Raw genomic sequence first — 27,388 nt, 5'->3', positions numbered from 1 at the left:
TTAAACAATAATTTTGCTACTGTAGCCCCACAGCTTACTATTTTCTTGGCAGACTCTCACAGTATTCAATTAAATTGAGTAAAAATGTCCCCACAAAAGGTATATGTTGAAGCCCTATCCCCCAATGTGACTGTATTTAGAGGTAGGGCTGTTATAGAGGTAATTAAGGTTAAATGAGGTCCTCAGAGAGGGGCCCTAACCCAACAGGACTAGTGTCTTTATAGGAAGAGGAAGAGACATCAGCAGTGCACCTGCACAGAGGAGAGGCCATATGAGGACAGAGTGAGAGGGCAGCCATCTGTAAGTCAAGGAGAGACGCCTTAGGAGAAACCAATCCTGCTGACACCGTGGTCTTGAACATCCAACCTCTAGAACTGTGAGAGTAAATTTCTCTTGTTTAAGCCATCCACTATGTGGTACTTTGTATGGCAGCCCTAGCAAACTAATAATGTCTCAGGTATCTGTTGAGAACATACTAACAAGAGAGAATCGTTATAATTTCTAAAAAGAGCGAGTTTTCAACACTGCATTTTGGTTTGGACAGGCAATGGTCTGTGCTTATGTAGGAGAATATGGGATAAGGCCTGTTTCATATACGTACATTCTATATCACCAGGAAGCAGCTCATTTATATTCATGTTAGTTTTCTTCTTAGAATCATCAAATGTATTTGAGGAAAGGCAAATTCAGCAGAAAATTCAGAAGCCAAATCTTCTGTTTTCCTAACAGAAAAAGTTAATATCCATTAATTAGGATAAGAAAAAAATCTGACAAGATGTAGTGATAATGCTTGTATGTTTATCAATTGCATATAGTAAGCAATTAAAAATGCAATTGGCATAATTCATTTAAGTAACTTCTAAAACCTTTCCAGTTCATTTGATTTCTGAGTATGGACTCCACATTAATTTGAAGAAAACTGATATTTTTCATTACATGTTTATAGACATGTTCCATGAGAGTTTAATGTAGGTAATTAATTAAAGAACCACAGTACCGTTTGTATCTTTACAGAAAGAGCAAAAAGGAGAAAGAATATTTTATATTTTCTAACAATACTGTGGCTTTGGTTTAGTATTTAATTTTTCCAGGAGCGTGTGTGTGTGTGTGTGTGTGCGTGTGTGTGTGTGTGTATTAAATATTTGGCCCAAGACAAATACTTCCTAAATCATGGAAAACATACATACTTAGAATGACAATATGTATGGAAAAAAGAAACACAAGTGTTTTGGTTTGCACCCCAGGTGGTTTAATTTTATTTCAGCAGAAATTATAGAGGAAGTTTAAGAACAGTGATAAATGTCAGCAGTATAGAATGTCACCAGTGATGTTATCTGGCATGTTGAAAAACAGAGCAATATACTTAAGTGCCGCTTGACAGGAAAACAGAGCCATGTTGTTTCATCTCTTCGTTCCATTCAGATTCAAACCAATTATGAAAAACAACGTATAGTGTAATACAAGCAATATTCCACTGTGATAGACATGAGATTTCTGAACGTTTACAAGTTCAGCAAAAGGTTATCAGAATCCCCAAAGTCCTATTTCAGGGCATTGATATTTCTCGATGCCTGAGTGCAGACTGCAAGTGGCCAGAGATGTTTCACTCAGTGTCACTGTAGCACCTGTTCCTTTTAATTTGCTCTTCCACCGTGAGTTGTTCAAACTGGACCTCCACTGTGGGAAATGGAGGCTCAGCTGTAAATTCACTGCTTGAAGCGTCAAAACTTGTGTTTCCATTAATACGTGCTGTTCCTATTGTTTCACCATGCCAATGTCTGATGTCCTTCTCCAATTCTCTTAGATATAAACATGGCATATTTTTAATATGATCTACAGAATCTATTAAATTACTCTTAAAAATGTTCTCATTCTTCGTGGAAAAAGCAGCAATTTTCACAGTGTTAGACAAGAAGAACTGTAGGTTTTTGTTATTTGAGTGGTTTCCTTTGATATTTAAGATATTTGTATCAGAAGAGGGCATTGACCTTTTCCCCTTTACTATGATCCTGTCATTGAGGCCTGACTTGGGGACAGACTGCATAGGACTGCCAGCAGTAGCTCTGTCAGTCTGTTTATCAAGAGCCATAGCCAGTACATTCCCCGAGTAAGTCTTTTCAGATTCAAATACACCAAGTAACTCTGAGATTCTAGAAGCATTTTCTAAGTTTTCAGTTTGATACTCATTTGCAGTGTAGTGCAGTTCACTTGACAGTGGCAATAGATTAGGAAATTCTAAAATAGATGTCTTCTGCCTGCAATTATTCAGATATGACGCTGCTACATAATTGTTATTATTATTCTTATTCAAATTCTCTTTACGACTTTCTGGCACCACCTCATCATCAGTGTTAGTAACCTGTGAAACTTCTGTACCATCAGGTTCATTAGTTTTTTCATTTTTCTCCTTCTCAGCACTCTGCACAACCACATTACTGTTGTCATGAAGATCCATTTCACTTTTCCTCTTATTCTTTGTATCTTTGGGCTCATTCAGCTTATCTTGCACATTCTTATTTCCTTCCTTCTTCTCATCTTTTCTTGCTTCACACATTTCCATTTCTTTGATTCCTGTAACATCCACTTTCTGATACATGTGGATGGGCTGCAGACATGGCTGCAGGAAAGGAATGTTATTTTGTTCTTGTCCTTTATTTTCCACAGTTTTCATGTGCTCTATCTGCGACTCACTTTTAAATTCAGCAGATGTAGAGGTTGTCATTTCCGGTGGCCATTTAGGTTTACTCATTTTGAGCTCCTCCTCAAGGGGGAAGGTTTTCTTAGGCATCTCCCTGGAAGGGGGCCAAATGATTTTTAATTTTCCCCTCTCTCCACATTTTCTCAAGTCATCCCTTTGCCCTTCACTGTTACCAGCATCTAAATGTTTATTAAGCTCTCCAAGCATGGGGGTATTTTCTGCATTGTTTTTACACATATTTGGTTCTTCATTGGGAGTAAAGTCAACTGAGCTGCTTTGATTTTTGCAATTCCATCGATCTTTATGCTGTTTGTGTCCAAAACCTTCATCATAATTTCCTTTAGATTTGAAAAGTTGTTTAAAGTGAGGTTTACAATATATTTGTCCATGAAGCGATGCATAATTTCCCAAACTGCCAAAAAGAAAAAAAAAATTTAACATTCTAAATATACACTGCAAATCCATAAGGAATTAGGGAATTGATTATTTCAAGAATGAGTCAGAGATTCAGCACAATTAACTTACTGGCAATAGGAATGTGCTTATTAATTGAACATTCCTGTTAGATAATAGTCATCACTAATGCCCTACATGATACCTGTCTCGGAGTATTTAGAATTTCATGCTGTATGTCAGGTATTGGTATAATAGGTATTATAGTGTAATGCATATGTAGTTATAGATGGTGTAAAATGATAGGACTAAGTCTTTGCTAACTCAGTGAACTGTGTGAGGGGCTTCAGTTTTCAATAAGTCCTGAATAGCATACATGCAAAAATCAACTATTTGAGCTTCCCTGTTAACTGGATTTTGAATGAATTGGAAAGCTTGCCTATGCAATTTTTTATCTTGTCTCTTTGGAGAGATTAACAAATAGAATGCCTGTTAAAATTAAAATCAAATTTAGTCAAAGGCAGCAGCAGCAGTTTTTGAATATTTCTGAACCTCCACATAAAAACAGAAAGCAAAACTTAAAACCCATGGATAAAATTACAACAAAACTAAGTGACAAGGTATCCTCACCAACCCCAAAATACAAGGAGGCAAGGACAAACCAACAATAGCTACAAGACCAGCATAATAGTTACATCTGTATGGGTGACAGTAGAGGGAGAAATGAAGGTGTCTAATGGACCTGACAATATGAGACCACAAAATAGGCAATCAATATTTCCTGGAAAGTGTCACATGCCAATCAGAGAGCAGCAGCTGAAATTGGGAGGGGTTTTGCCCGTTTCAATAGCCAGTGAGTGCAAAGGCCCTGTGGTAGGAAAGGCTGAAGAGGCTAGTGAAATCAAACTCAAAACTGACCCACTGAGATCCCCTCTTAGAACAAGACTCTACCCTGAGAAAAACAATTACAGGAGTGGAATCAAAATTGAGTTGGATAATGATGACAGAAATGAAAAGAAGGTCCCAATCAACATGGGGGAGAGAATCCAAGGCAGGAAATCCAAGAAGTCAAGCCACCATACTTTTTTGAACAGTATATGAAAACCAGGAGAGGCAGTTCTGTGAAGGTGGGAAAACCATCCTGAATTTTGCTTCCTTCCAAGATTTGTATAAACTAATTCCATATAAAAATGAGCAACAGGAAAGTATCAAGGCCAAATAGTATATGAAGTTATTATAAGAAATGAAAGAATAAAGAGCGTTATAATATCATTGCAGACAATGAAAACATGCTAGAAAAATGTGTTCTCAAAACATCAAAAATTTAACCTAATATTTCAAAATGAGCTAAAAGACATTAAGAAAATCATAAAAGACCTGAAAGAACAGCATGAATTGTAATTAGAAAAAGTCAGAAACAAGGTATCAGATACCAGGAAGAAAATAGAAGTAAAAGGAAAAAAATCAAGTATGTCAGCAATTAAAACTAAATTAAAAGACATACAAGAGCAAATCCATAGAAAGCATCTTAAGAAAAACAGGAAAATCAAAAGCTGAAAATTTATAATCATAAATGAAAAAGGAGATAAGGATTTGAGAGATAATAGGAGCTCCTGAAGAAGAAAATAATGAAACAAGTTAAATATTAAAAAGCTATAATTTAAGGAAACTTTCCCAATATAAAAAAGTATGGAACTACATATTGAAAGAGCACACTAAATAACTGACACTATTGATCCAGAATGACCAATACCACAAAGTATTCTAATAAAATGACTAGGTTTAAGAAAAAAATCCTTTGTGTATCTAAAAAGAAGAAAAGACCGTATTACTTATAAGGGCAAGAAAATTAGATTATTATCAGACCTTTCCAACACTTCATGCCAGAAAAAAAAGAAATAATGCATATAAGATACTCAATGAAAGAAAATGTAAGCCAAAAATTTTACTTTCTGCAAAACTTACCTTCCATTGTAATGATCACAAATTGTTATCAATACATAAGAACTCAAGGAATAAAGTTTCTATGAGCCTTTTCAGAGGACTCTACTTGAAAATAAGCTTGAACAACCAGAATGACTATGGAAATGTCAACATAAGGACAGTTCACAAGCATTAAATAAATTGTTATCTATAAACTGAGATGAAATGAGGGCAAAGAGGGAGATAATATGACATGCATTGGCTACATACTATGACACCAAAGACATAGTAGGACAATTTTAAAAAATGGGGTGTGGGTGATCAGAGGGGCAAATGCAATTTTTTAATGCTTTGATAATCAAATCAGTGGTGCTGATAATTTTATGATTCCAAAACTTGTTGTCCAAATGAATATGGGAGAGTCTAATTCTGTTACCTCCTTTTCCTTTGAGAACCGGAAGCCCTGAAGTGGAAGAAAGGAGGTCCAGATGTAACAGAGAAGAGGCTAAGCAAAAGGAATGCAATTTTGAATTCAATTTGGAAATATCACTATGAATTCATGATATATTTTTTCTTTATATATAAATATTTACTAGCTCTTAACACTAAAAAAGCTTAGAAATAGTGATCAACCCAGTAGAAAGAGCATCAAGATTGTAGTCTTGAAATATCATTTCTCACTAAAGGAAATCAAGGCTTAGAGAAATAACTGGTTCTAGTAAATGGAACAGTAAATGCACAAGAGGAACATGGGACATCTAGTCCTATCAGATAACGAGGAAGCTATCACAGATTACTAAGGTCCTGTCAAAAGGACTCAGGAGACAACTTGAAGTGGCTTCCACTGGCCAGGGATAGGATAACTGGAGTTTCAGTAATGATGATAATTGCATCTGATTGAAACCAGTCGAATATGTGTAACTCTGTGAGTTTATAAAGACATTAAAATATTTTAAAAGTGGTTATCTCTAGGTGGTAAGAAACCATTACATTAAATTGTTAAATAAATAACTGATACATTGACAAAACTGGTAAATAAAGGGAAAGAATTATGTACTTATTCTGCCTTTCCTTTATCAGTTGTACCCCTGTGTAACCAAATAGCAAATGAGGGGAAGCATCTTCCATAAAAGTATTCTCATCATGAAAAAGGAAGAACAAAATTAGAGTATCAGCGTTTTGCAAACATCAATTAATGGATATAGGTATTAAGCTTCAATACCTGCTATGATCACAAAATGAGAAAAGCAGACTCCCTATGTTCTTTCAAAAGGAATCTAATCTTAGTTTAAACTAGAACCTAGATTCAGCTGACAGTCTGTTGAAAATACAAAGGATAAAGGAGCATGTGAACTGCACTGTGAGTGTGCAATCAGCAATTCCAGACTGTGGAAAACTCTACCAGTCAAATATCCTGGGTCCTTCACAAATAGATTGTAAGAAATGAAAGGAATGGATGGAAAGTCTATAGATTAAAAAGACGTGAAAGACATATCAGAGTTTTAAAAACGGACAAAACTAGAGTATAGAATCTCGGAAAGCACATTTGGATAAATAAAACTATAAAAATGCAAGGAAACAATTACTACAAAGGATACCATTTACTCACATGCAAGAGACAGATTGTGTTTGGGTTGGGCCCAGGGAGGAAGGAGCTTCTGGAATGACTAGCAATGTCGTATTTCTTGACCTTGACAGTGGTTACAATATGTTTACTTTATAATAATTTAGTGAGCCACATACTTGCTTTGTTTTTTTTGTATTTGTGGGGTTTTATATCATGATTTTTTAAAATAGCAGTCATTGAATAAATATTTTTGAGTCCTTATTGTATATCTGTGTTCACTAGGTGTTGGCAAGACAAACATTAATACATTTCCTACAGCCAGTGACAACTACATTAGATTGTGTTAAGAACGGGGCAAGCACAGGGGATGCTGTGATCCACACAGGGGAGTTAAAGCAGGTTTCGTCAAAGACATAAAGTCTCAGTTGAGATCTGAAGAATGAGTGGTTATTAGCTGGGTGGAGAGCTGGGAGAGAGGCATGGGAAAACTCCTCCAAGGAGCAGCTATAACATTTGGACAGCTAGATGTGAGAGAAAAATAATGATTTTGAGGAACTGAAAGAAATTCATGAAAAGTAACATGCAACAGGAGGAAGGGGTGTTGGGAGATGAGAAGGGACAAGATCTTGACGTGCCTTTTAATTCATATTTAGATGTTAATTTTGGGGAGAGAGGAAGCCATTATATGTTTTAAACTGAGAAGGGCTCTCAGATTTGCATTTTAGAAAGATCATTCCCCCTGCACTATGGAGCATGCCACTGGGGCAGGTTGGTGGTGGCGAGAGTAACACTTGATTTTTCTTATTTATGTGATCTCCATGCTGGGACAAAAGGGACCCTTCTGGATTTGATTAAGAAAGCAAAATGTCAAAAGGAAAAAGGTCACAGCCAACCTGAGCAACACATAACAGAACATGATCACATTCCTGTTCGGTGTTGTTTTAACTGATGGCAACAGGATCTGGAAAAGTTGACATCTTTCTAGAGACATGATGTTATAAGTATACTGCAGACTGTTCAAATATTTGTGCCCCAGACCACAAAACATTTTACCTCAGTTTACTGTTGCAATGGTGGCAGCGGAAACAGGATTTATGAAAACTCTGCCTGTCTGCTACTAGGCACTCCATTGGATAAACCGTCTTCTGACAAAGTATACATATTTCCTTGTCTTGGAGTTGCAGTTTCTAAAAATAAAAATTTATAAAAGCTTATGTAATATTGTCTTCAGTCACATGGTTAAAACAAAACAAGCAGCAACAGCATATTAACTGGCCATGCAGTTAGAGTAGAAAGCGCTAACACTACTGCCCTGGCTCCTCCGGATGCAGGACATCCCACCATCAGGTTTAAGGTCCTGGTACAATCAACCTTATTCTAGTGTCTCTATTATTTATACATCGTAAAAGCGGATTTTATTATTTAAGGAAATAATACATGAGTATAACGTGTTCATTAACTTTAATACATTCAAAAGAAAATATATAGGGAACTCAGCCATGAGGAGCCCTGAGAGCACTTATCATTCTAAATAACTCGGCATTCCATATATATAAAGGTTTACACCTAACTTGGTCCAAAGTGTTTGTTTTTAAAGCATTCTGAAGAGATTTTCCCGAAACATATACATATCTTTTTCAGCTGATACTGTGTTTGTTTAGATATTTTCTTGATGGCTTAGTGTTGACTCTCTAACACCAGTTCTTTTTTTTTTTTTTTTTTTTTTTTTTTTTGCGGTACGCGGGCCTCTCCCGTTGCGGAGCACAGGCTCCGGACGCGCAGGCTCAGCGGCCATGGCTCACGAGCCCAGCCGCTCCGCGGCATGTGGGATCTTCCCAGACCGCGGCACGAACCCATGACGCCTGCATCGGCAGGTGGACTCGCAAACACCGCGCCTCCAGGGAAGCCCTAACACCAGTTCTTAACTTTAAGATGAGCCTCCTAAGTACACTGAAATGTTCAGGGCCATTTGTCCTCAATCTAAACGGCTTAAGATTTTATGCCTCTGGGGATTCTTATATCTGCCTCTTATGATTTTCCTCCCTGTACCTACAGTCACATGCTGCTGCTCGCATGTGAATGCCAGCTCCTATGAATAATAGTAGTTATATTACTAACCAGTGTTTGTATAATGGTTCAAAACTGACACAGAACTTTCACCGGAGTATTGTTTTGATCTTCACAACAATCCTGTGAGAATAAGTAAGCTTTCATAGTAGTTATATACAAGAGCATATAGGCTCAATGTTCTTTATATAAAAAAAAATACATACACTTTAATGCTTTGATGCTCAATTTTGGCTACTGAGAAATCCCCTTTGTTGATTTTGTTCTACTAGGAGACACACTTCTATATTTAATACCATTTTCCTTGTGTTTTTTGTTTGTAGTTATCTTAGAAACTGAGCGTCTGAAATTAATTAGACAGCTTTGCTTAATTATGCCAGAAGCAAGTACATTAAGAAATCATATTAACCTGATAAACTAGACACATATGTTGCAAATATCATAGAGGCAGAATTATTAGTTTCAGCAGTTTTTATTTTTAAACTTGCTATTTCAGTCTGTCCAAAAGAATGCACTACATTAATTATGTCAAGTCTTTTTATTGTGAAACTTCATTAATTGTAAAAAGCAGGAAAATATAAAGAAATGAGCTGTTCTCTGACGTTAAAAAATTTGTACTAAGTTCATATGTTTTAAATCTCCCTCCTTCCAAGTATAATCATATTTTAAAATTATTGTCCATGTTCATCTGTGAATGAGGCCAATTGAGCTATAATTTGGGGTTTAAAAAAGGTGAAAAAATCATTTATAGAAAAAAAAACAGTGGCAGTAGAGAAAGCTAATTCCATCCAACTCAGTAACAATAATTTATATACAAAAGGTCTAATTCCATACCTACACTTTTGTCAGAGATCCCAATCAATAAAAATCCTTAAAACACATATGAAGAGTGTAAATTGTTTCCTGGATTATTAACAGGCTGTGTTGAATTCAAGCTCAAACACCACTTACGTCTGACAGTTAAAAATCTGTCAATAGGAGGTCAAGGAATATTATTTAATAGTGTCTGTAACAAGTGGTTGAGATAATAACTTTTCATAAGACATATTCATAATGTGCTAATGGTATACAATGATTAATAAATATATAGTTCCATATAATAGTTAAAACTATCACAATAACAATTATTATCATACCTGTTGCTTTATCCAAAGCCTTATTTACGTTGACAAACACAGGTCTCAATAATCTATATAGTAGTATTTGTTACTCTCACAAAGTGCTGGTGAATCATATTAAATTCCTTTGTAAAGAGAAAGTAGTAAAAGCAAGCATTGTAAAGGGAAGGATATCAACAACCAGGGAAAGCTGTTAGTTTTAGGTTATGTTGTTTAGTACTTTCCAGGTACTCTTTTATCTGCAAAACGTCTTAGTTATGGAACAGGTGCCCTTAAATGGGTTAATCTTACTTCACTCTTTGCAAGCTCATTTACCACTCATAAATGCAGATTCCTCTTGGAAGGTGGTTTTCATCTCAGTTGCAGAAGCATCTGAGGTTGCATATCCCAGGTTTTTAAGAACTCTTTCACTCTCCTGCCACGTCTGTTGAAAATTCCTCCTGAGTTCTGTAGGTGAATCAGAAACATCTAAAATATGGCCAGCGATGACATCCTCATAGGTTGGTGGGGCGTGCTTGAAGTCAAAGCCGGATCTGCCAGCTTCTGAGCCTTGTGATGAAGAGACCATCATCCTCGACCCAACAGCTTGACTCTCAAATGCATCCACACCTGAGAAAAGTTCACTTAGAGATCTTGTTTCAGAGCAGACGCTGGGCGGCTTAACAGGCATCGTTTCTTGCAGCTCTCTAGGATGACTGTGAGAAAAGCCGGTAAAGCTAGCGCTTTCTAAAGATGATAATCCAAATTCCTCCTTACAAAATGTACGACTTTCTTGTTTTATGTTATGGTTTGCTTCTCCATTTGCATAAACTCTTCTATTTGACTTTGCGTCAAAACCTAGGCCATCCTCAAATCCCCTGAACCATCTGTTTATTTCATTTTCATGGTCATTCATGACATTTTCAGCCACTTGAGCAGTCCGGTTGGCGGCTTCATACCTCTGCACGTGCTCTGATAGGTGAGGTTTTTCGACTTGGCGGATGATTTCGACTGCGTCAAAACTCACAGTATCTGGCACTCTGCGCTTAGTGGAATTTACTCCATCTTTGTGAACGTAAGTCGTCCTTTTCCCTACTTTCCTTTCTTCCTCTTGAGCTTCCATGGATTCTCTGAAGGAACCACTATCAGCGTGATTTACACTTATAGGTATTGTGATTGTAGGTGGAGAGTCCCTACCACGAGCCTCTATCTTAATTTGACGACGAAGTGTTGCAGGAGATGTGATGATCTCAGTCCTCTTCTCTACAATGGGAACCGGGGTTACGGATGAACCTGGGATGGTCCCCCTGGATAACTTCGCAGTGGTGTCTTTGAGTTTGACAAGCTGTTCAGAGTGACTCTTGGGTGGAGACGGGGAGGTATTTGCTCTGAGAATTCTAGGTGGTTGTGACACAAGTCTCGGTGATGGTTCAGCAAAACTGTCCTTTTCAGGGGACTGGGAAAGCTTATCCTTAGCAGAGGTTTCTGTTTGCCGTGCAGTAGACTCGATTGTTATGAAAGTTGGTGATGGCGGGCGTGTTTTTAAAGAGGGAGGAGAAGTCTTGGCATCAACTAGTTTAATTTCCTGGTGGGTTTTCACATGATGCTGAGCAGTTGCTTCTTGATGAGTTGCTACTTGGTGGTGCTCTGTTTTTTCTACAATTGTATTTTCTTTCTGCTCAGTGTTTTTATTATAGCTGACATCAGCATTAGACACTTTAGATAATGTTTCATTAACACTAGTAGCTTTATTTCTCTGCTTTCCTGCTTTAGAGGATATCATGGCTGTTTGAATTATATTTTCACAGGACACAAGCATATCCTCTGCCTGAGTTTTAATGTGCATTATTTCTTCTTTGATTTTTTCTATGTTATTCTCCATAGCAATGCGAAGTCCACATTCTCTTTTTTCTTCACTTAATAGCCATGCTGGAATAATATTTAAGAGCATCTGAAACGTTTTAATGCCATTTTTATCTGGCTCTGCTTCAAACTCTTTTACCCTAGACAAAATCTGTTGTAGTTCTTCACGTTTTCTCAAGAATTCCAATATATTTACCGCACATTTTCCATCTTCCTGCTGGGATTCTCTCACAGAGGAAAATAAAGATTTGTCCTGTGTCATCTCTTGCTTTGAATCTTTACTGTTAGAAAAGACTTGTTTCTGTTGTATGCCCTTGACGCCAAGACATTTTTCCTCCTGCAGATTATTACATGGCTGGGGCAACTTTTTATGTTCACCTTGACTTTCAGAAGTCTGTGTATATGTTTGGTGAAAATTCTGAGTCTGTGAATCAAGATGTGTATCAGTAACCTTTTGTTTGACTACCTTCTGGGCTGATTTATTCAAATGTTCTTGTTTTCTTTCAACTACTAGTTTTTCTTTCTTTGGACCAATCATTGGTGGTCCCTGAATTGTTTCTTCACTTCCTGGAAGTTTCCCACTCTCAGATTCTCTAAATTCTTTTTGCTTCTCATGAAATATATTGAGCTTACTTTCATGGCTTTTCTCTGTGGATTCTGTAGGCAGTTTTACTGTTACTGTCTTCTCCTTCGTCGGTAACTGATAATATTTTTCAGCCACCAATTGCTTATTGCTACATTCAGTCCTTGCTTCTGTTTTCTCGGTTTCCTGGTACTGTTGTTTGGTAACGGTTTGAACATCAACTTCAGCTTGCTTTTCATGGCTTTCAGAGCTGTGGCTTGTTTCATTTAATTTACGGTCTAGAGTTGGAAGCTTGATGGTTTTAACTTTGAAACTGGGGGAAACTGGTTTGCTTTGGGGCAAGTGCAACTGCTCCAGATACTTCTTCTGTTGTGTTTGCTGTGTCCTACATTCTTGGTGACTCTGTTTAATTTCATGAGCTGATTTAGATTGGATCATGTCCCTTGAGCTCTGCAAAACTTCCTTTTTCACGGTATCTTTGTCTTCTGAGGCTGTTGGAACACGTTGGAGCCTCTTGGCAGTGAATGTCACTGCTGGTGTTGTGGAAAGCTGGTTATCGGTACACACTCCTAGTACTTGAGAAAGACTTTGAGAGACTGGCTTGGTTTGGGCCACAGTGACCCCTGAATCCATTCCAGCTAGGGGGACCTCCTCCTTTGTTTTTTGTAACAGCACTTCCTTTTTCAACTCTGATACGTTTTGATTTTGGCTTTCTGTTTTGACTAGGTTGTAGCAAGAACTCTCCTGTTTTTTCTGTTTTTCAAGTTCTTCTCTTTGTTGTCTGTATTTTTCTTCAGCTATCATTAAAGGCGTCTTAAATTTTCTCATATAAGGTTTTGGACTTTGCTGTCCTGAACCTGCTGGAAATGAATGAGATTTTACGAGAGGTGCTATCAGTTTTTCCTTGGGTGGTGAAGTTTCTGGAACTGTCTGTGAGAGAGACCTTGTAGAGTCCATAGATAATTGTTTTCTTTTATCAAGATTTTTTCTAGATACGTTCTGCTTTGTCTCTATGTGTTCACTGCTACTTGCCATTATTACTCTTTTCTGATCCTTTGAGGGAGTAATTTTACATTCCATATCTGGTGGTGAATTTTCCAATTCAACTTTTGGGGAACTATGATTCTTCTTATCTGCTATCTGCTTGGGAAATTTGGGTTTGGGGAGTGTGGGAGGTGGCAAACGTCTTCCAGATTTTCCTGTTATGATTTTAGCCTGAGAGCTTGAGGCTTCTTCTTGGGAATATTGTATGACTGCTCCACCGTGCTTTTCTTGAACAGAAGAGGAGAGGAGATGTGCTGGTTTTAGAGATGGAGCTGGCGGAGGGGGAGGTGGTGGAAATATTGCTAGACATTCTCTTTCAAACTTCTCATCTTCTGGTGGTGGAGGAAGAGGGAGGCCTGGGAAATTCTCAAATTCAGCCTTTATCTTCTCTGGGGACAGTGAGGGAAGAAACACATTTTTTTCAGGCAACATCATGAAAGGAGGTGGAGGAGGAAGAGGAAATTCAATTTCAGCCGATGAATTGGAAGGTAGAGGAGAAGGTGGAGATGGAGGTGGAAGAGGGAACTCACTTTCTTTTGCATTATTTTCAGGGTTACAGTTGATTGGATTAAAGGACATTTCCATTGCCATTTTTAAGTCTTTGGAAGTATTTGTCTTCGTTAGAAAGTCCTGGCTTTTCAGATGAATATCAGTCTGCTTTTTGTCAGTTGCCTTAAATTTATTGTGGCTTTTTTGGGCGACTTTCACTTCTGTTACATTTGACATGTCTTGATCCACAGGCAAAGTCTGCCACACTGGTTGAGGGGTCACGTTCTTTTTCTTTATATCTTTATTAGAATATTGCATTTCTTGCTTTAACAGAGTCTGCTTCTGAAAGTCCTCTGAAACTTCACATGTTTCTCCAGCCATCTTGTTGACTGGACCCTGGGTTAAACTGGGCTTAGAGCTTTGTGTATCTGTTGATGTTTTAGTGTTTTTGGTATGTTCAGGTAAAGCCTCAATCTTCTGGTGGTCATTCCTCACTTCACAAGTTTCAGTCTGTTGCTTTCCAATTGTTTTATCAATAGATTGGGTAAAGACAGCATCCTTCTTCTGTTCTCTCACTGTCTCTGATTCCTTGGTTTTTAGATGTTCCCTAACTGACACAGTTGAAGTCAGTTGTCCACTCACATGTTCATCTCTAAGATGTTGCTCTGTTGTGTTATCAGTCCAGATACCCATTCTGTCTCCTGATTCCAACACATTTTTAATAGCTTTGTGCTGTGAATTAGATAGCCTTCTAAGGTTTTTCTCAAGAGCATCATTGTTTTGTTCACGATCTATGACAATCTTTACGGTGCCCTTGGGGGCTTTTGGAAGATGAACCTCAGTTCTTTCTTCTCTGAAATCCCCATGACAAGGTTTGCCTCTAGTTTGATTAAGAGTGTCTGCTCCCCCCTGCCACCTGGCTGCTGGCTCAAATGGTCCTGGTCTTGGCTGAAGAATGCTTTTTTTGTCCCTCTGGACAGCCACCTGATGATTCTCGGTTTTCTGCTCTTCCTCAGATCCTACCATCACAGATTGCACATCTTCTTTGATTACACTTTTTTTATTTACCTCTTTGAAAGCTCTTTGTGCTTCTTTTAGGTTCCTTAATGATGCTTCAAGGTCATCTCGGATAAGCTCCTTTTTCAGGATTTCCATCCTTGTGTTTGCAGTCTTTTCAAGGCCTTCAGTAGCTTTCTCTATATCCCCAGGGATGACATCAGGCTGTTTAGATTCTTTCCATTTTTGGCTTGATTCCTTCAGTGACTTGAGTGTGGCCAGCATGTCGCCTTTTATAATTTCTTCTGTTTTAGCCACTGTTTTCTGACTTATGGCCTGGCTCAGGGAATTTAGGGTTGACTTCAAATCACCTTTTATGATTTCTTCTTTGGGTAACTTACAAGATGTACTCTGAGGCTCTGTCAGAAAAACCTTAACTGTATTATGCACATCTCCTGGGATGATGTCAGTTTCATTAACAGTACGTTCAACCTGAGATTGCCTTTTCTTTAATAACAGTTTTGTACCTTCTACATCGCCACCAATTACATCTTCCTCTTTTTCTTGTTTCCTAGCTGTTAGTGTTTCATCTGACCATGTCTGGAGCTGTCTGAGATAATCCAAAGCTCCAGTTTCTATGCATGTTGTAAAAAACTGAACATTTCCCCTCTCAGAGGCATCGATTTTAGCCCTTTCAGATATTTTATTGTTTGATATGGAAGATAGCAAATTATGAATGGTACGTTTTACATCACCCCCTATTACTTCTTCACGCTTAATTGTGTCACCAGCATTTTCATGAAGAAGACAATAGATAGTCATGTGAACATCTCCTCTTTCATCTTCCTGAATCAAAATGCCTTTCTTTACAGATCCTTCCTCGGAGAACAGGTTTTTTATTGCTTGTTGGACATCACCACTCACTATCTCTTCTTTTTCAGCATGAAATTCTGTTGATCTGTTTAATAATTGAGTTTTGGTCAAATTAACGTTTCCCTTCTCTTCTTCACTAACCAAAATCTCTCTTTTCTTACAGTCTCTTTTGGAAAGTAGCTTCACCATTATACTTCTGAGGTCAACCCTGACAATTTCTTCTTTCTGTATCTCAGGAGAAGCTTGATTCAGGAGCTTGTATTTTGCCATTCGAACATCCCCAACTTCGTCAGCTTCAATGATGATTCCAGGAGCCTCAATAACTTTTTGAGAGTAGAGTTCTTCTAAGGTTTCTTTAATGCTCTTGCCAATAACTTCCACCTTTTCTACCCTATTTTCAGTAAATTCATGAAGGGGTGTAGTTTCAAAGAGCCATGTAGTTGTCTTGACATCAGAAGGAGGGATTTCTTCCTTGGTGATTTTTGTGATGCTTTCATCTGCTTCCTTAATAGAATCTAAAGTTTGGTTTTCAAAAAGCCATACTGCCTGCTTCACATCACCTTTCTGCATATCTTCCTGGGTGACTGTTTTGATATTTTCATATCCTGACCCTTCTCCTCTCAGCTCATCTAGAGTGTGGGTCTCAAATAGCCAAGTAGATGTTTTAACATTGCCCTTTTGTATTTCATTGACACTTACTGTTCTTATATAAGTCTTCTTATCCAAATTTTCAGACTCAAAGAATTGTTTACTTGTCTTTACATCCCCACCTTGAATATAGTCTGCAGTGGGCACAATACCATGTGGCTCTTTTGCAATCTGATCCAGTGGCTGGGTTTCAAATCTGTATCTGACAGAACTAACATCTCCCTTCTGAATGTCTTCTTGTGTGACAGATTTAATAACATACACAGTCTCTGATTCATTAATGGAGTCTAATGGTTTCGTTTCAAAAAGCCACCTTGTCCCTCGTACATCTCCATGAATTACCTCTTCCTTTTTAACTGTTGTCACTTCATGATAACACCCTTCTCCATCTTGAATTGCATAGAGTGGCTGGGTTTCAAAGAGCATTCTGTAGCTTTTTACGTCACCCTTTATTGCTTCTTCAGTAATTGTTTTCTTGGTGCTAATATAGTCAGATTCTTCTTTAATCTCATCTAAAGAAAAAGTCTCAAAAATAAAGCACCCCTTTCTTACATCTCCACCTTGTATGTCTGTCACTGTCTTAACTAATTTATCACCTTCTTGGCTTTCTTTTATCATATCAATTGGTTGGTTTTCAAAAAGCCACCTGCAGTTTAAAACATTGCCTTTCTGAATATCTTCAGTCTTTAGGGTTTTGATCTTTTTCAAAACTTCCTCTGAACTGGAACTTATAGAATCTAAGGACTGACTTTCAAATTTATGCCGCAGGCTGGAGACATCCCCAGCTTGGATATCCATTTCCACGGCCTTGATTTCCTTTCCTTCTTCTCCTTTTATGCTGTCCAAATTTTCTGTCTCAAAAAGAAAGCATGCTGTACGAACATCCCCACCATGGATTTCCTCCTGTTTTACAGTTTGCAATTTGACTGTTGCTTCGGAGTCATCTTTTATGGAATCAAGTGACTGAGTTTCAAAGAGCCAAGTACAGGCTTTGACATCTCCCTTATGAATTTCTTCACTGCCAGTCATTAATGAAACTTTTTCATAAAGAGACTCCATTGGCTGGGTTTCAAAAAGCCATCTACAGGTTTTGACATCCCCTTTAATAATATCTGTAGCTTGTTCAGTTTTACTTTCTACTTCTTCCATATTACTAAAATATTTAATCGCATCAAGAGGTTGGGTTTCAAACAGCCATTTAGCAGATTTCACGTTCCCAGTCTGTATTTCTTGAGCAGATATTCCTCTAATTATCTGAAATTTATGAATGCTTTCATCAAACTGGTCAATGGGCCTTGTTTCAAAAAGCCACCTACAGCTTCTTACATCCCCTCTTAGGGTTTCTTCTTGCTGGACTGTCTTTACTTGATGATATTTGCCAAGGTGATCTTGAATGGCATACAATGGTGTTGTTTCAAAGAGTGATTTATTTAACTCCACAGCACCTCTTGTGACTCCTTCCACCTCTATTTTATCCGATGCATCAAATTTAATTAAGTTGTTTGATTCAAAGATACGTGTGTAATTCCTTACATCTCCTCTGTCAACCTCTTCAAGTTTCACTGTTCGTATGTACTCTTTTTTATCTTCTCTAATCTCTTCCAGAGGTTGGGTTTCAAAAATCCATTTCTGGTGCCTAACATCCCCCTTTTCTTCTTCAGAAGTAGTAATTTTTTGAAGTTTTCCAACATCAGGGCTATCTTTTAAAGCCTTTATTGGAAGTGTTTCAAATAAATGCTTAGTAGTTTGTACATCACCCCCTATTATCTCTTCAGACCTTAGAGGGTCTGCATCAGGAACTTCTTTTAGAATATCTAATGGCTGTGTTTCAAACATCCAACACTTTCTAGAGACATCTGTACCTATTACTGTTTCCTTTTCAATGATGACCTCTTCTGACTCTTCTTTGATTTTCTCCAAAGGTTGGGTTTCAAATAACCACTTTGCCCTACTCACCCCACCTTTGACATTTTCTTCCATGGATATTCCTCTGATGACTTTAATTTCTGTTATATCCTTGTTAATTGTGTCTAAGGGCTGTGTTTCAAACATCCAACGTGCTCTTCTCACATCCCCCTTTTCAACATCTTCTCTGTGAACGGTTTTAATTTCTAGCATTTGACCTGAACCATCTCTAATAACATATAATGGTTGAGTTTCAAAACATTTTATACTTCTCTTAACATTTCCCTTAATTTCTTTGAGCTCAGACCTGAGTTGCAGTAGGTGCACCTCATCTACTGAGTGAAGGTGTCTAAGTTGATCCAGATGTTGAGTTTCAAACATGTATCTCACAGTCTTGACATCCCCCCCGGTTATGTCCTTTATGGCAGTTACTACTGATTCTTCTTGACTTTGATGCATTTTATGCATTGAGTCTAATGGCTTTGTTTCAAACATCCACCGTGCTGTGCAGACATCTCCTCTGGCTAGCTCAGGAATTTTCTCAGCATTTTCTTCAGTGACAGAAGAATGATCCCCCAGAGTATCGATGGGCTGGGTTTCAAACATCCATGTTGTATATCTCACATCACCACCAGCAATGATTTCTCGATCAGTGATGCCCTTGGAGATGTTATCTTCATCTGGAGAGCCATTGTTAATGGAATCTAATGGCTGATTCTCAAAGATCCATCTCATGGACTGCACTTCCCCCTTCAGAATTTCATCCCACTCCAAGTGTTCTCTTTCCGAGTTCAGACATTTTTGAGAACTGTCATTCGTATTTTCAAAAACATACCGGGCTTGCTGCACATCTGCTGAAACTGAGCTCCCCAGGTTCACTTGACGAGAAACAATCTCAGAAACCTCACTGATATAATCTTTTTCTAAGTTTTTTCTTAACTCAGGATGGATGTGTTTATATAAACGGTTTAATTCATACAAATTTCTTTGCTTGGAATATAATTCTTTGGGGACTGGTGGTATTCTAGGAGGGCTGGGGAGTTCAGGGGACTGGGAAAATGCTGTCACATCTATTGGAGTTTGAAGTATGTCAGGTGGGGGAGGAGGAAATTCTTCTGCCTTTTCCGAAGAAGTGGCATTAACTTGTGCCAGAGTCAAGGAAGTGGCACTGTGGTCACTGTATCTTGTGGTTGATGTTTCCTTCCTCTCGCTGGTTGAAGTGGAAGAAGTGGAAGAGGTACCCACAATTGATGATGGCTTTAAAGTCTCTTCATATTCATTTTCAATCTTTAAGGGAGAGAAAATCAAATCTTATAAAGATGAGTGTAGTGGTGGAGACTTTTTAGGCACTGCCATTCACCTGTCCACCTGCTATGACATCTGCACTGGGAACAACAGGTGGTATACTCCATTTAGAGACCTACTTAGGAGCAACAGTCAGTATTTGTTACTATCTGCCCTATAATCTATTTGCACTTTTTAGAGTTATATTCCCTATTCAATACATCAACGACTCAGTATTTTAACATTTACACGTAATCTTGATTATTTTTCCTCCTTTACGTAATGTGCTATGCAGAGTAATCTAGAGGGAAACAATAAAAGTCTTAAAGGACTTTTGAGGGTTGTTTTGTTTTCCTTGGAATTTTAAACAGAACAGAGTAAGTAGCTGACATTTTAAAATTGGCTTTATTACTTTAATGTTAGTTATTAAACTTTAGTGCATACATAATTTTTTCTTCCCTAATTTCCTCTAGTGAGAAAAGTTTTCTTTCTACTGCTTTTCTCATATAGAATAATATTCTTCTTATGGAACAGAATAAGCACTGGCTCTGAATATTTTTTGTTGTTGTTGAAAAACCACCTCAAAAATTCAATAATTTGAAAATGTTATGTATTTACATCTGGTTTTATACTTAATATGTCTCTGTGCAGAGAAATTATCTTACCTTAATCTGCTTGGTTGGAGTCGTCTCTTTGTCAGAATAAAGGACCTTTTCCTGGGCAGACTTTTCAAATTGTTCTTTTAAAAACTTAGTTGAAACCTTTGGAATCTCTTCATCCTCAGGTGTATCTATGACTACAAACAGAAAACAACACCAGGGATATTACGTAACTAATAAACATGATGTTTGAGAAGACATTATAATGCTATGGAAAACTTCTCATAATGTAAGTTAAGTAAAAATATTCAGGATATAAATGTATACATATGGCAGTATTTCATTATGTAAGTTAGTATATGTCAAGAAATATAGGAGGAAAAATGGTGGTGATTATCTCTGGATGGAAAGTCATAAGTAATGAAAGTGCTGTTTATTTTAATTGTGTGTAGTTTCCAAATTTTCTACAAGCATGTTTTGCTGTTATGCTCAAAAATAATAATAAAAGTTATAAAACAAGAAAAGAACAGTAGAAGAACAGAAAAGGAAGATCTACTTCTTTAAGCAAAACTAAAATAAAACCAAACTCAGATATAGTCAAATAACATTTGGGTCACAGTTGGCTTAAATCTACCCTTTTAGCACTTTGGGACAGCAAAACTTCTCATTCCACTTTTATAGGCAAGACACCCTGTACCCATCTTATGCAAACTTGCGCAGGTTTGTCTGTAGTCTAATCTCATATCTGTGGGTTGGAGAATTAGACTTAAACGTGCTTAAATTTGTTATTAAAAGTAATACAATCTAGACAACTTTTCTGTTCCCAGGGAGCTTGATAACATCAAGTTTCATTCTGGATCCCTGAGCAAAATGCAATTCAGAGGTGGCTGGCTTATCACCTTCTAGGCGTTTTGGATGAATACATCATAGGGTTGAAGGGCAATGAACTATTTTAGAAGCTTATTGCATCTCATACCACAGGCAGAACCTAATTATATATAGAAATACTATTCTGTCCCCTTTGGGATCATAAGTCATAGTTACTAACTTTATTTAGTGGGAAGGTTTGTGCTTTGGAAGTCCTCCATTCAAACACAGAAACATCAATAGGAAAAAGATATATTGGGGTGAAATAATACCAGATTCTTACCTGTTTCTTGAACATATTGATGGCGTGGAGAAGCTTGATTTATTTCCACAGTGTGTTTTTCAAGATGAGAGACCTGTGTTTAAAGATAATTTTAAATAAATAATTGTTTTTAAGAAGTCAATTATTTCAGTATTGCACACATATTCTTCATTGCACCATGATTTTCTTCCAAGACTTCAGTGCACATTGATTACACTTTGGTCATTTATTTTAATGCATGGGTTCATGCTATAACAGAACAAATATGAATCGACACCTAAGGTGCACTTATATTTTTAGGGTGCTCATTTTATTTTTCAAAGAATATCAACCCCAAAGTACGGAAAGAGACACTGATGTGTATTGATATTAAATATATAAAAGGACAATAAAATCAACTGTTTATAACAAGATGAGAATTTCCACACAGTTCTGCAAACTGTGTGGAAAGTATTGTCTTTCTAAATAGTTACCATTTCTGTTCCAAGAACATCAATTTTGTGTGCTTTGGAAGTTTCTTGTTCGTTTCTTTCCATTTCCTGGCTGTGTCCTGCAATGTCGACCTGGCTGCTACGGATTACCTCCTGAAAATGAATGGATGAATGAATGAATGGACAATGCTTTAAGAAAATTCTGAAAATTTTAACTTTTATTTTATTAATGCAACTTCAGTGACAGACGCTTCTGAAAAAAAACCTGTTTCCTCAGTATATTAGTTTACTTGGCTGTTGTAGCAATTACCACAAAGTTAATATCTTACACTTCTGTAGGTCAGAAGCCCTGAATGGGTCTTACTGGGTGTTGGCAGATGTAAGAAGGCATGCATTTCTTTCTGCAGGCTCTAGGAGAGAATCCATTCTCTTGCCTCTTGCAGTTCTAGAGACTGCCCACTTTCATTGGCTTATGGCCCCCCTCCTCTATCAAGTTGAACTTTTTCTCACTCTGCGACCTCTCTGATTTTCTCTTGGGATCCCCTCTTTCACTTTTAAGGACCACTGTGATTACACTGGACTAATCCAGAGTATTCAGGATTATCTCCCTGTCAAAAGGTCAGCTACTTAGCAGCTCTAATTTTATCTGCAACCTTAATTCTTCTTTGCCATGTAACTTAACATATTCACGAATCCTGAGGATTAAGACATAGATATCTTCAGGAGCCATTATTCTGCCTACTACCCTTAGAAAGCAACAAATGTTAATGAGGCAACTCATACCCAATATGACAAAGATGAATCTCAAAAAGAAAATGAAAACCCTTGATGAAAAAGAAATATATTTTGTTGTTTATAAGCCAGAGTTTCATTCTACAGAAAGACATTCCCATCTTCAAGGTGGCCTTCTGGTTTGATGACACATCCAGAGTTCAATCGAAGACTATAACCATTAACTATAACCAATATAAATAGGCCATATTATGCTAGTGTGTCTCTATCTTCACACATGGCGCTACTTTTGATTTTGGTTAAGTTAGCACAGTCATCCTGGCTGAATTGGAGGGTTGAAACTCCTATTAATTTTGGTGATCCAGCCCTGCTGTTACTACAGAATGTGATCTGACACAAGTATATGATTGATTGATTGACTGATATGGTGAAGCAGCTGGCATACTGCTAAAAATCTTAACATCAAAAAATAAGGCCATAGACAGATGACTCTCCAAGAACACACCTATTTGATTGCCTTTGAGGTTGGGATTTCACTTTACCCTTGATATCTACATGACTAACAAATACTGTTTTTGAGATGGGATTTAAAAATTTTTGTCTTAGTAGAGAATAGTCAAGTGATCAAAGGGGCATTATTACTATTAATCAAATAGGAGCACTAACTTTTTTTAAAAAAAACGAACATGGAGTTAAATAGTTCTAAGGGATCAAATTCTAAACTTTAAACCAAGAATAAGTTTAAAGTTAACTCATGAGATCTTGACTTGTGATTTTTTTTTCTTGCTAGTGGACTTCTAGTGTCTGGCTTACCCCCAGGGGTATCTGGTATACAGGGTTAAAGTTCCGATTAACCAGATGGCAGTCAGACATTTGCTTAGAGATATACAGTATTATCTGATCTTATTACACTGTCTAGGAAGGAGAGTTATGACAAAGAATTGATACCCTCCCAAAAGTCCTTCAGAGAATTGAAGCCAAAATGTAGGTTTGCACTTTAAAATGTAGATTACATTTCATTGGGTGTGTTAATTAACTAGATGGGAGGAATCCTTTCACAGTGTGTATGTATATCAAATTATCACTATGTACACTTTAAATTATCTTATAATTTTTTCAATTATACCTCAATAAAGCTGAAAAAATATAAATTATATCTCATTAAATTAAAGGCCAGTGTAATCTTTTCCTAAGCAGAATGGGTTTCTAGCCCTAGTTAATGATCCACATATATCAATAGATATTTATTAAGATGCTTGACACACAGTTTATGCTAAGGAAAAGTTTACTTAACGAATGAATGAATAAAACAGCAAATTTCCATTAATAAATGAATTTCATTCAACCTTCTATTTGCCTGAGAATGTCCTAGAACCTGGGGTTAGAACAATGAACAAAATGTGTACTTTACTTTTTCAAGAGGGAGTAGAGGAAATAAACAATTCATATTCTTTCCTTTAAGTTCAAAAAATCATAATTCTATATAATAAAAAGTTTTGCATAATCAAGTTTTATTTAAGGGTATTAATAACATTAGGCTGGAGGGAACAATAACTGTCATTGAAGACCACAGATAGAAAAAAATGCATGGGCACAAATAACAACTCTTTGTGTAATAACTGTTTACAACTATGGCAAGTCTTTCCATCTATAGGAATATAATGGGGATATTCTATGGCTTTCTTATGACACACTGAGAAATAGGAAGTACTGATTAAACAGAAAGTGAAAGAGCAAAGGACATGGGAACTGACCAGTACCAAGATCTTTATTGAAAGGCACAATGATCATTACTATAGAATCACGTCTCTGCCTAGAGGCCCAGATGACAAGCTGTGGCCCACAGACAAGCTTATTTAACCCACTCAATGTTTTTTAAAGTTTTGAACTAGTTAAAACCTACAAAAAAATCAAGATTTCTGCTTATGTTTGAAAATTTTGAAGATCTGGCAATATGCCATATTCCAACATGGCAGTGGCTTGCTGGAACAAAGTAGTGGCCACCTGTCTTAGTTGGGGCATATACTTTTCAGTTGGTCACTGTTCCCATCACTCACTAATAGAGTATTTAACACCAAGTAGACATTAAAAAAAAAAAACCTGCCTATCATCTTTAAATATATTTTCTTGTAGGAGATGACACAACATAAACAGTGGAAGGATACATAAATTTAGTTTAAAGGTATAAGTTTCTACTTCAGCATTATGTGCTATTACTAAATACTACTGTAATTGCTACACTAGTTTGGTATGTCAGTGTCAATGCATCAATTTTACTGCCCCCTGTTTTCTGCAGTTTATATAACGTCTGTCTTAAAATATTCCAAGATTTTGTTTCCATCATTTACTGTGTTTCATATTATGCAACTAGTAGAGTTGGATTTTAAATCTGACTTTCATTCTTCCCGATTGCTGGTGTCTATAGAGTGAAGGGTTAGATAAAAGGATGGCTCATCATAATGCTCGGGAAGAAATCAAATTACACAAATAAAATGTAATGAAGAATTCCGGCCAGAATACCATATGCAAACCCACATAAAATAGTTCATGAAATTGGTACTTAAAAATTAAATTCAAATATAGATCGGGCTGCAAGAAGAAAAATGCAGTTTTGTTCACAGGTGGATTAACCAAAGTCAGGAATGGGGATAGTACTCACTCCCTCCTTTATATTAGATATGCTATAATCTTAGGTAAGTTACTAAATCACACTTAAACTCTTTTTTTAAATATCATTCATCCATGAAAAGAAACACAGATGATATACGTGGTCTAATTTTGGAATCTAAAGGAGAAAATGTGGCATGATCACAAAATGTTATAATATTTGCATAGCTCACGCCAATCTGATATCAGCTCAGAGATTAGTCAAGTATATTACAAAAGTCTCTCATGGATGTACACTTCTAAGGAGATTTCTCCAGCACGGGAAGGAGTTCACACTCTGCCTACCCAACTTGCCACTGTTATTATCGTTACAGGAAAAGACATTGTACATTTCCACTGATAAAAATGCAAACTCATGCTAGCATAATGAGTAAGGAAAGAAAAGGACAGACTTTTTATGGTGACTCACTATTACTGCGACTCTTAGAAGTATACCCAGTAGAAAAAAGCGTGATGAAAGACTGGCAGAAGAGTAGATGATTACTGCCTCACTAGAGTGGAAAAAACAGATCATGCTCAATACCAGTAATTCAGCAATTTTACCCATCACTAACCTCATTCTTAATAAAACTAGGAAGGGTTATGATGTATTAATGTTATATGCATCGTTGTCAAACTGACAGAAACAATACCAAAAATGTGCTATTTATGTTAGCAAAGATGTCAGTTGATTCAAGGTTTGAAAGAATAATCAGTTCTTTCTTTTAAGTGATGAGCATAAAAATTTGTGGTTGATATATTGTGTTTGTCTAGATTTTGATATGTTTGAATTCAAAGATGTTTTCTTTTTGCCCTGAATTTTCTCTTTATGTTTTAAAAATTTACTTTAAAACTTTACAGTATAAAATTTGACGTCCCTAGCATTGGAGCTTCAGGTTAGGGCTTTTCCTCATTCACTATACACTTCTGAGTCTTGGCTCAAAATTATTTTCTATTTGAAACCTTTCCTGACTTTTCTATACAGAGTTCCCTATTACTGCTTCTTTTATTGTATTCCTGTATGGTCAGTACACACCTCTATTATCTACCTATCCATTTCACATTCATTATTTGATAATACAACCCTTTGCTTTAACTGAATTCATGCATCCTCAAATCCCAATGTTTAGCTTCCTAAAGAGTAGATGCCCTAAAGAGAGTACATGCCCCCCAGAATATCAAGGAGTGAATAGTAATATTATGAGCAAATAGTCAATAGTAATATCATGAGCAAATAGTCACTTTTTTCTCAGGAGTGTGAAAATTTTATGATTTTATAAAAATCTAATTTAAAAATTAAAATTCTATTTTTCCCCACATAATCCTATGATTTTATTTTTTTGTATCTTGGCTGACAATCTTTGACACTGAACATTTTATGATTGGTAGGTGGAGTTACTGAAGCTGATGCATATAACAATAACATGTCAATCACTGACAAAGTATATGAAGAAGAGTTCTCTTGATAACATTGCAAGTGATCAGAACATTTATGGAAGAATATGGGCAGTGCTGTGATGCTGTGAAGAGCAGCTGACATCATTAGAGGGAGGAGAAGCCTGTACCAAGAAACCAAAAAATACACAAAGGTAACAAACACATACAAAAAGGTAAAGAACATTGAAAAATAGGAAAATTTATTTTCAGGTGGTCTTTTTATAAAAAGATCTTCATGGTGCTAAAAAAAACCAAACTAGTCTGTATGTTCTTTTTTTAGTGAATTGCTATTATTCACTGAGTTTGTGAATCTGATGTATTGCCAAGAAATAGCAGCAGAAATGTGTTGAGCAGAATTACTATGACATCAAAAAATTAAGTTGAGGTATTTATGATGACAGGAAAAGACAATACTTTATCCTTGTTTTTAATATCAAGGGAAAAGAAGAATCAAGGCAAATGTAAGTCGTGATTCTTCATATAACTCAATATATTTGGAAGTGAAGACTACAATTTTACTTGGTTCAGTAGTAATGCTCCCTGAAGCTATGAGTGTGTCCTAGTTGGACTGTTGGATCCTAAGAGACTGATGATGCAAAATATTCAGAAAAAAAATTAAGATAGTAACTTTTTCCTTTGAAATCACTGCATCCCTAAATGTGAGTGATCGTATATACACTTATACATTTATTTATTCAGCCAATAGCTACTGAGCACCAACTATCTCTATAGCATTTTGCTAGGCGTTGTCAGTACTGTTTTAGTAAAAGTTTTATCTACCAACCTATCTACATATCAATCATCTGTCTATTCATCTATCTCTATATCTGTGCAATATATAAAAATATGTACAGGATTTCCCTGGTGGTCCAGCGGTTAAGACTCTGCGCTCCCAATGCCTGGGTTAGATCCCTGGAACTAGATCCCGCATGCTGCAACTGAGAGCCCGCATTCCACAGCTGAAAAGATCCTACACGCCACAAC

At 36.8% G+C, this 27,388-nt stretch overlaps 1 protein-coding gene across 2 annotated transcripts in view; it reads right to left on the bottom strand.

The window, feature by feature from the left end:
* Positions 1-1,603: 1,603 nt before the first annotated feature.
* The window catches only part of XIRP2 (xin actin binding repeat containing 2), a gene marked incomplete at both ends in the record, with an annotated part of 293,639 nt that continues 267,854 nt past the window's right edge, over positions 1,604-27,388 (bottom strand). The window contains 5 exons of one of the 2 annotated variants that reach the window (XM_082841357.1): positions 1,604-3,110; positions 7,635-7,768; positions 20,096-20,226; positions 21,180-21,252; positions 21,632-21,742. In XM_082841357.1, coding sequence (XP_082697483.1) covers positions 1,604-3,110; positions 7,635-7,768; positions 20,096-20,226; positions 21,180-21,252; positions 21,632-21,742 — 1,956 coding nt within the window. Of the gene's footprint in view, positions 3,111-7,634; positions 7,769-10,081; positions 19,434-20,095; positions 20,227-21,179; positions 21,253-21,631; positions 21,743-27,388 lie in introns of those variants that run through there. The other variant, XM_082841356.1, reaches the window with a different exon arrangement.

This window comes from Leucopleurus acutus (assembly GCF_964270905.1).
Source record: "Leucopleurus acutus genome assembly, chromosome: 6".
Taxonomy (NCBI): Eukaryota; Metazoa; Chordata; class Mammalia; order Artiodactyla; family Delphinidae; genus Leucopleurus; species Leucopleurus acutus.
Note: the sequence above shows the minus strand (reverse complement) of the source record. Positions and strands in the feature narration are given on the sequence as shown.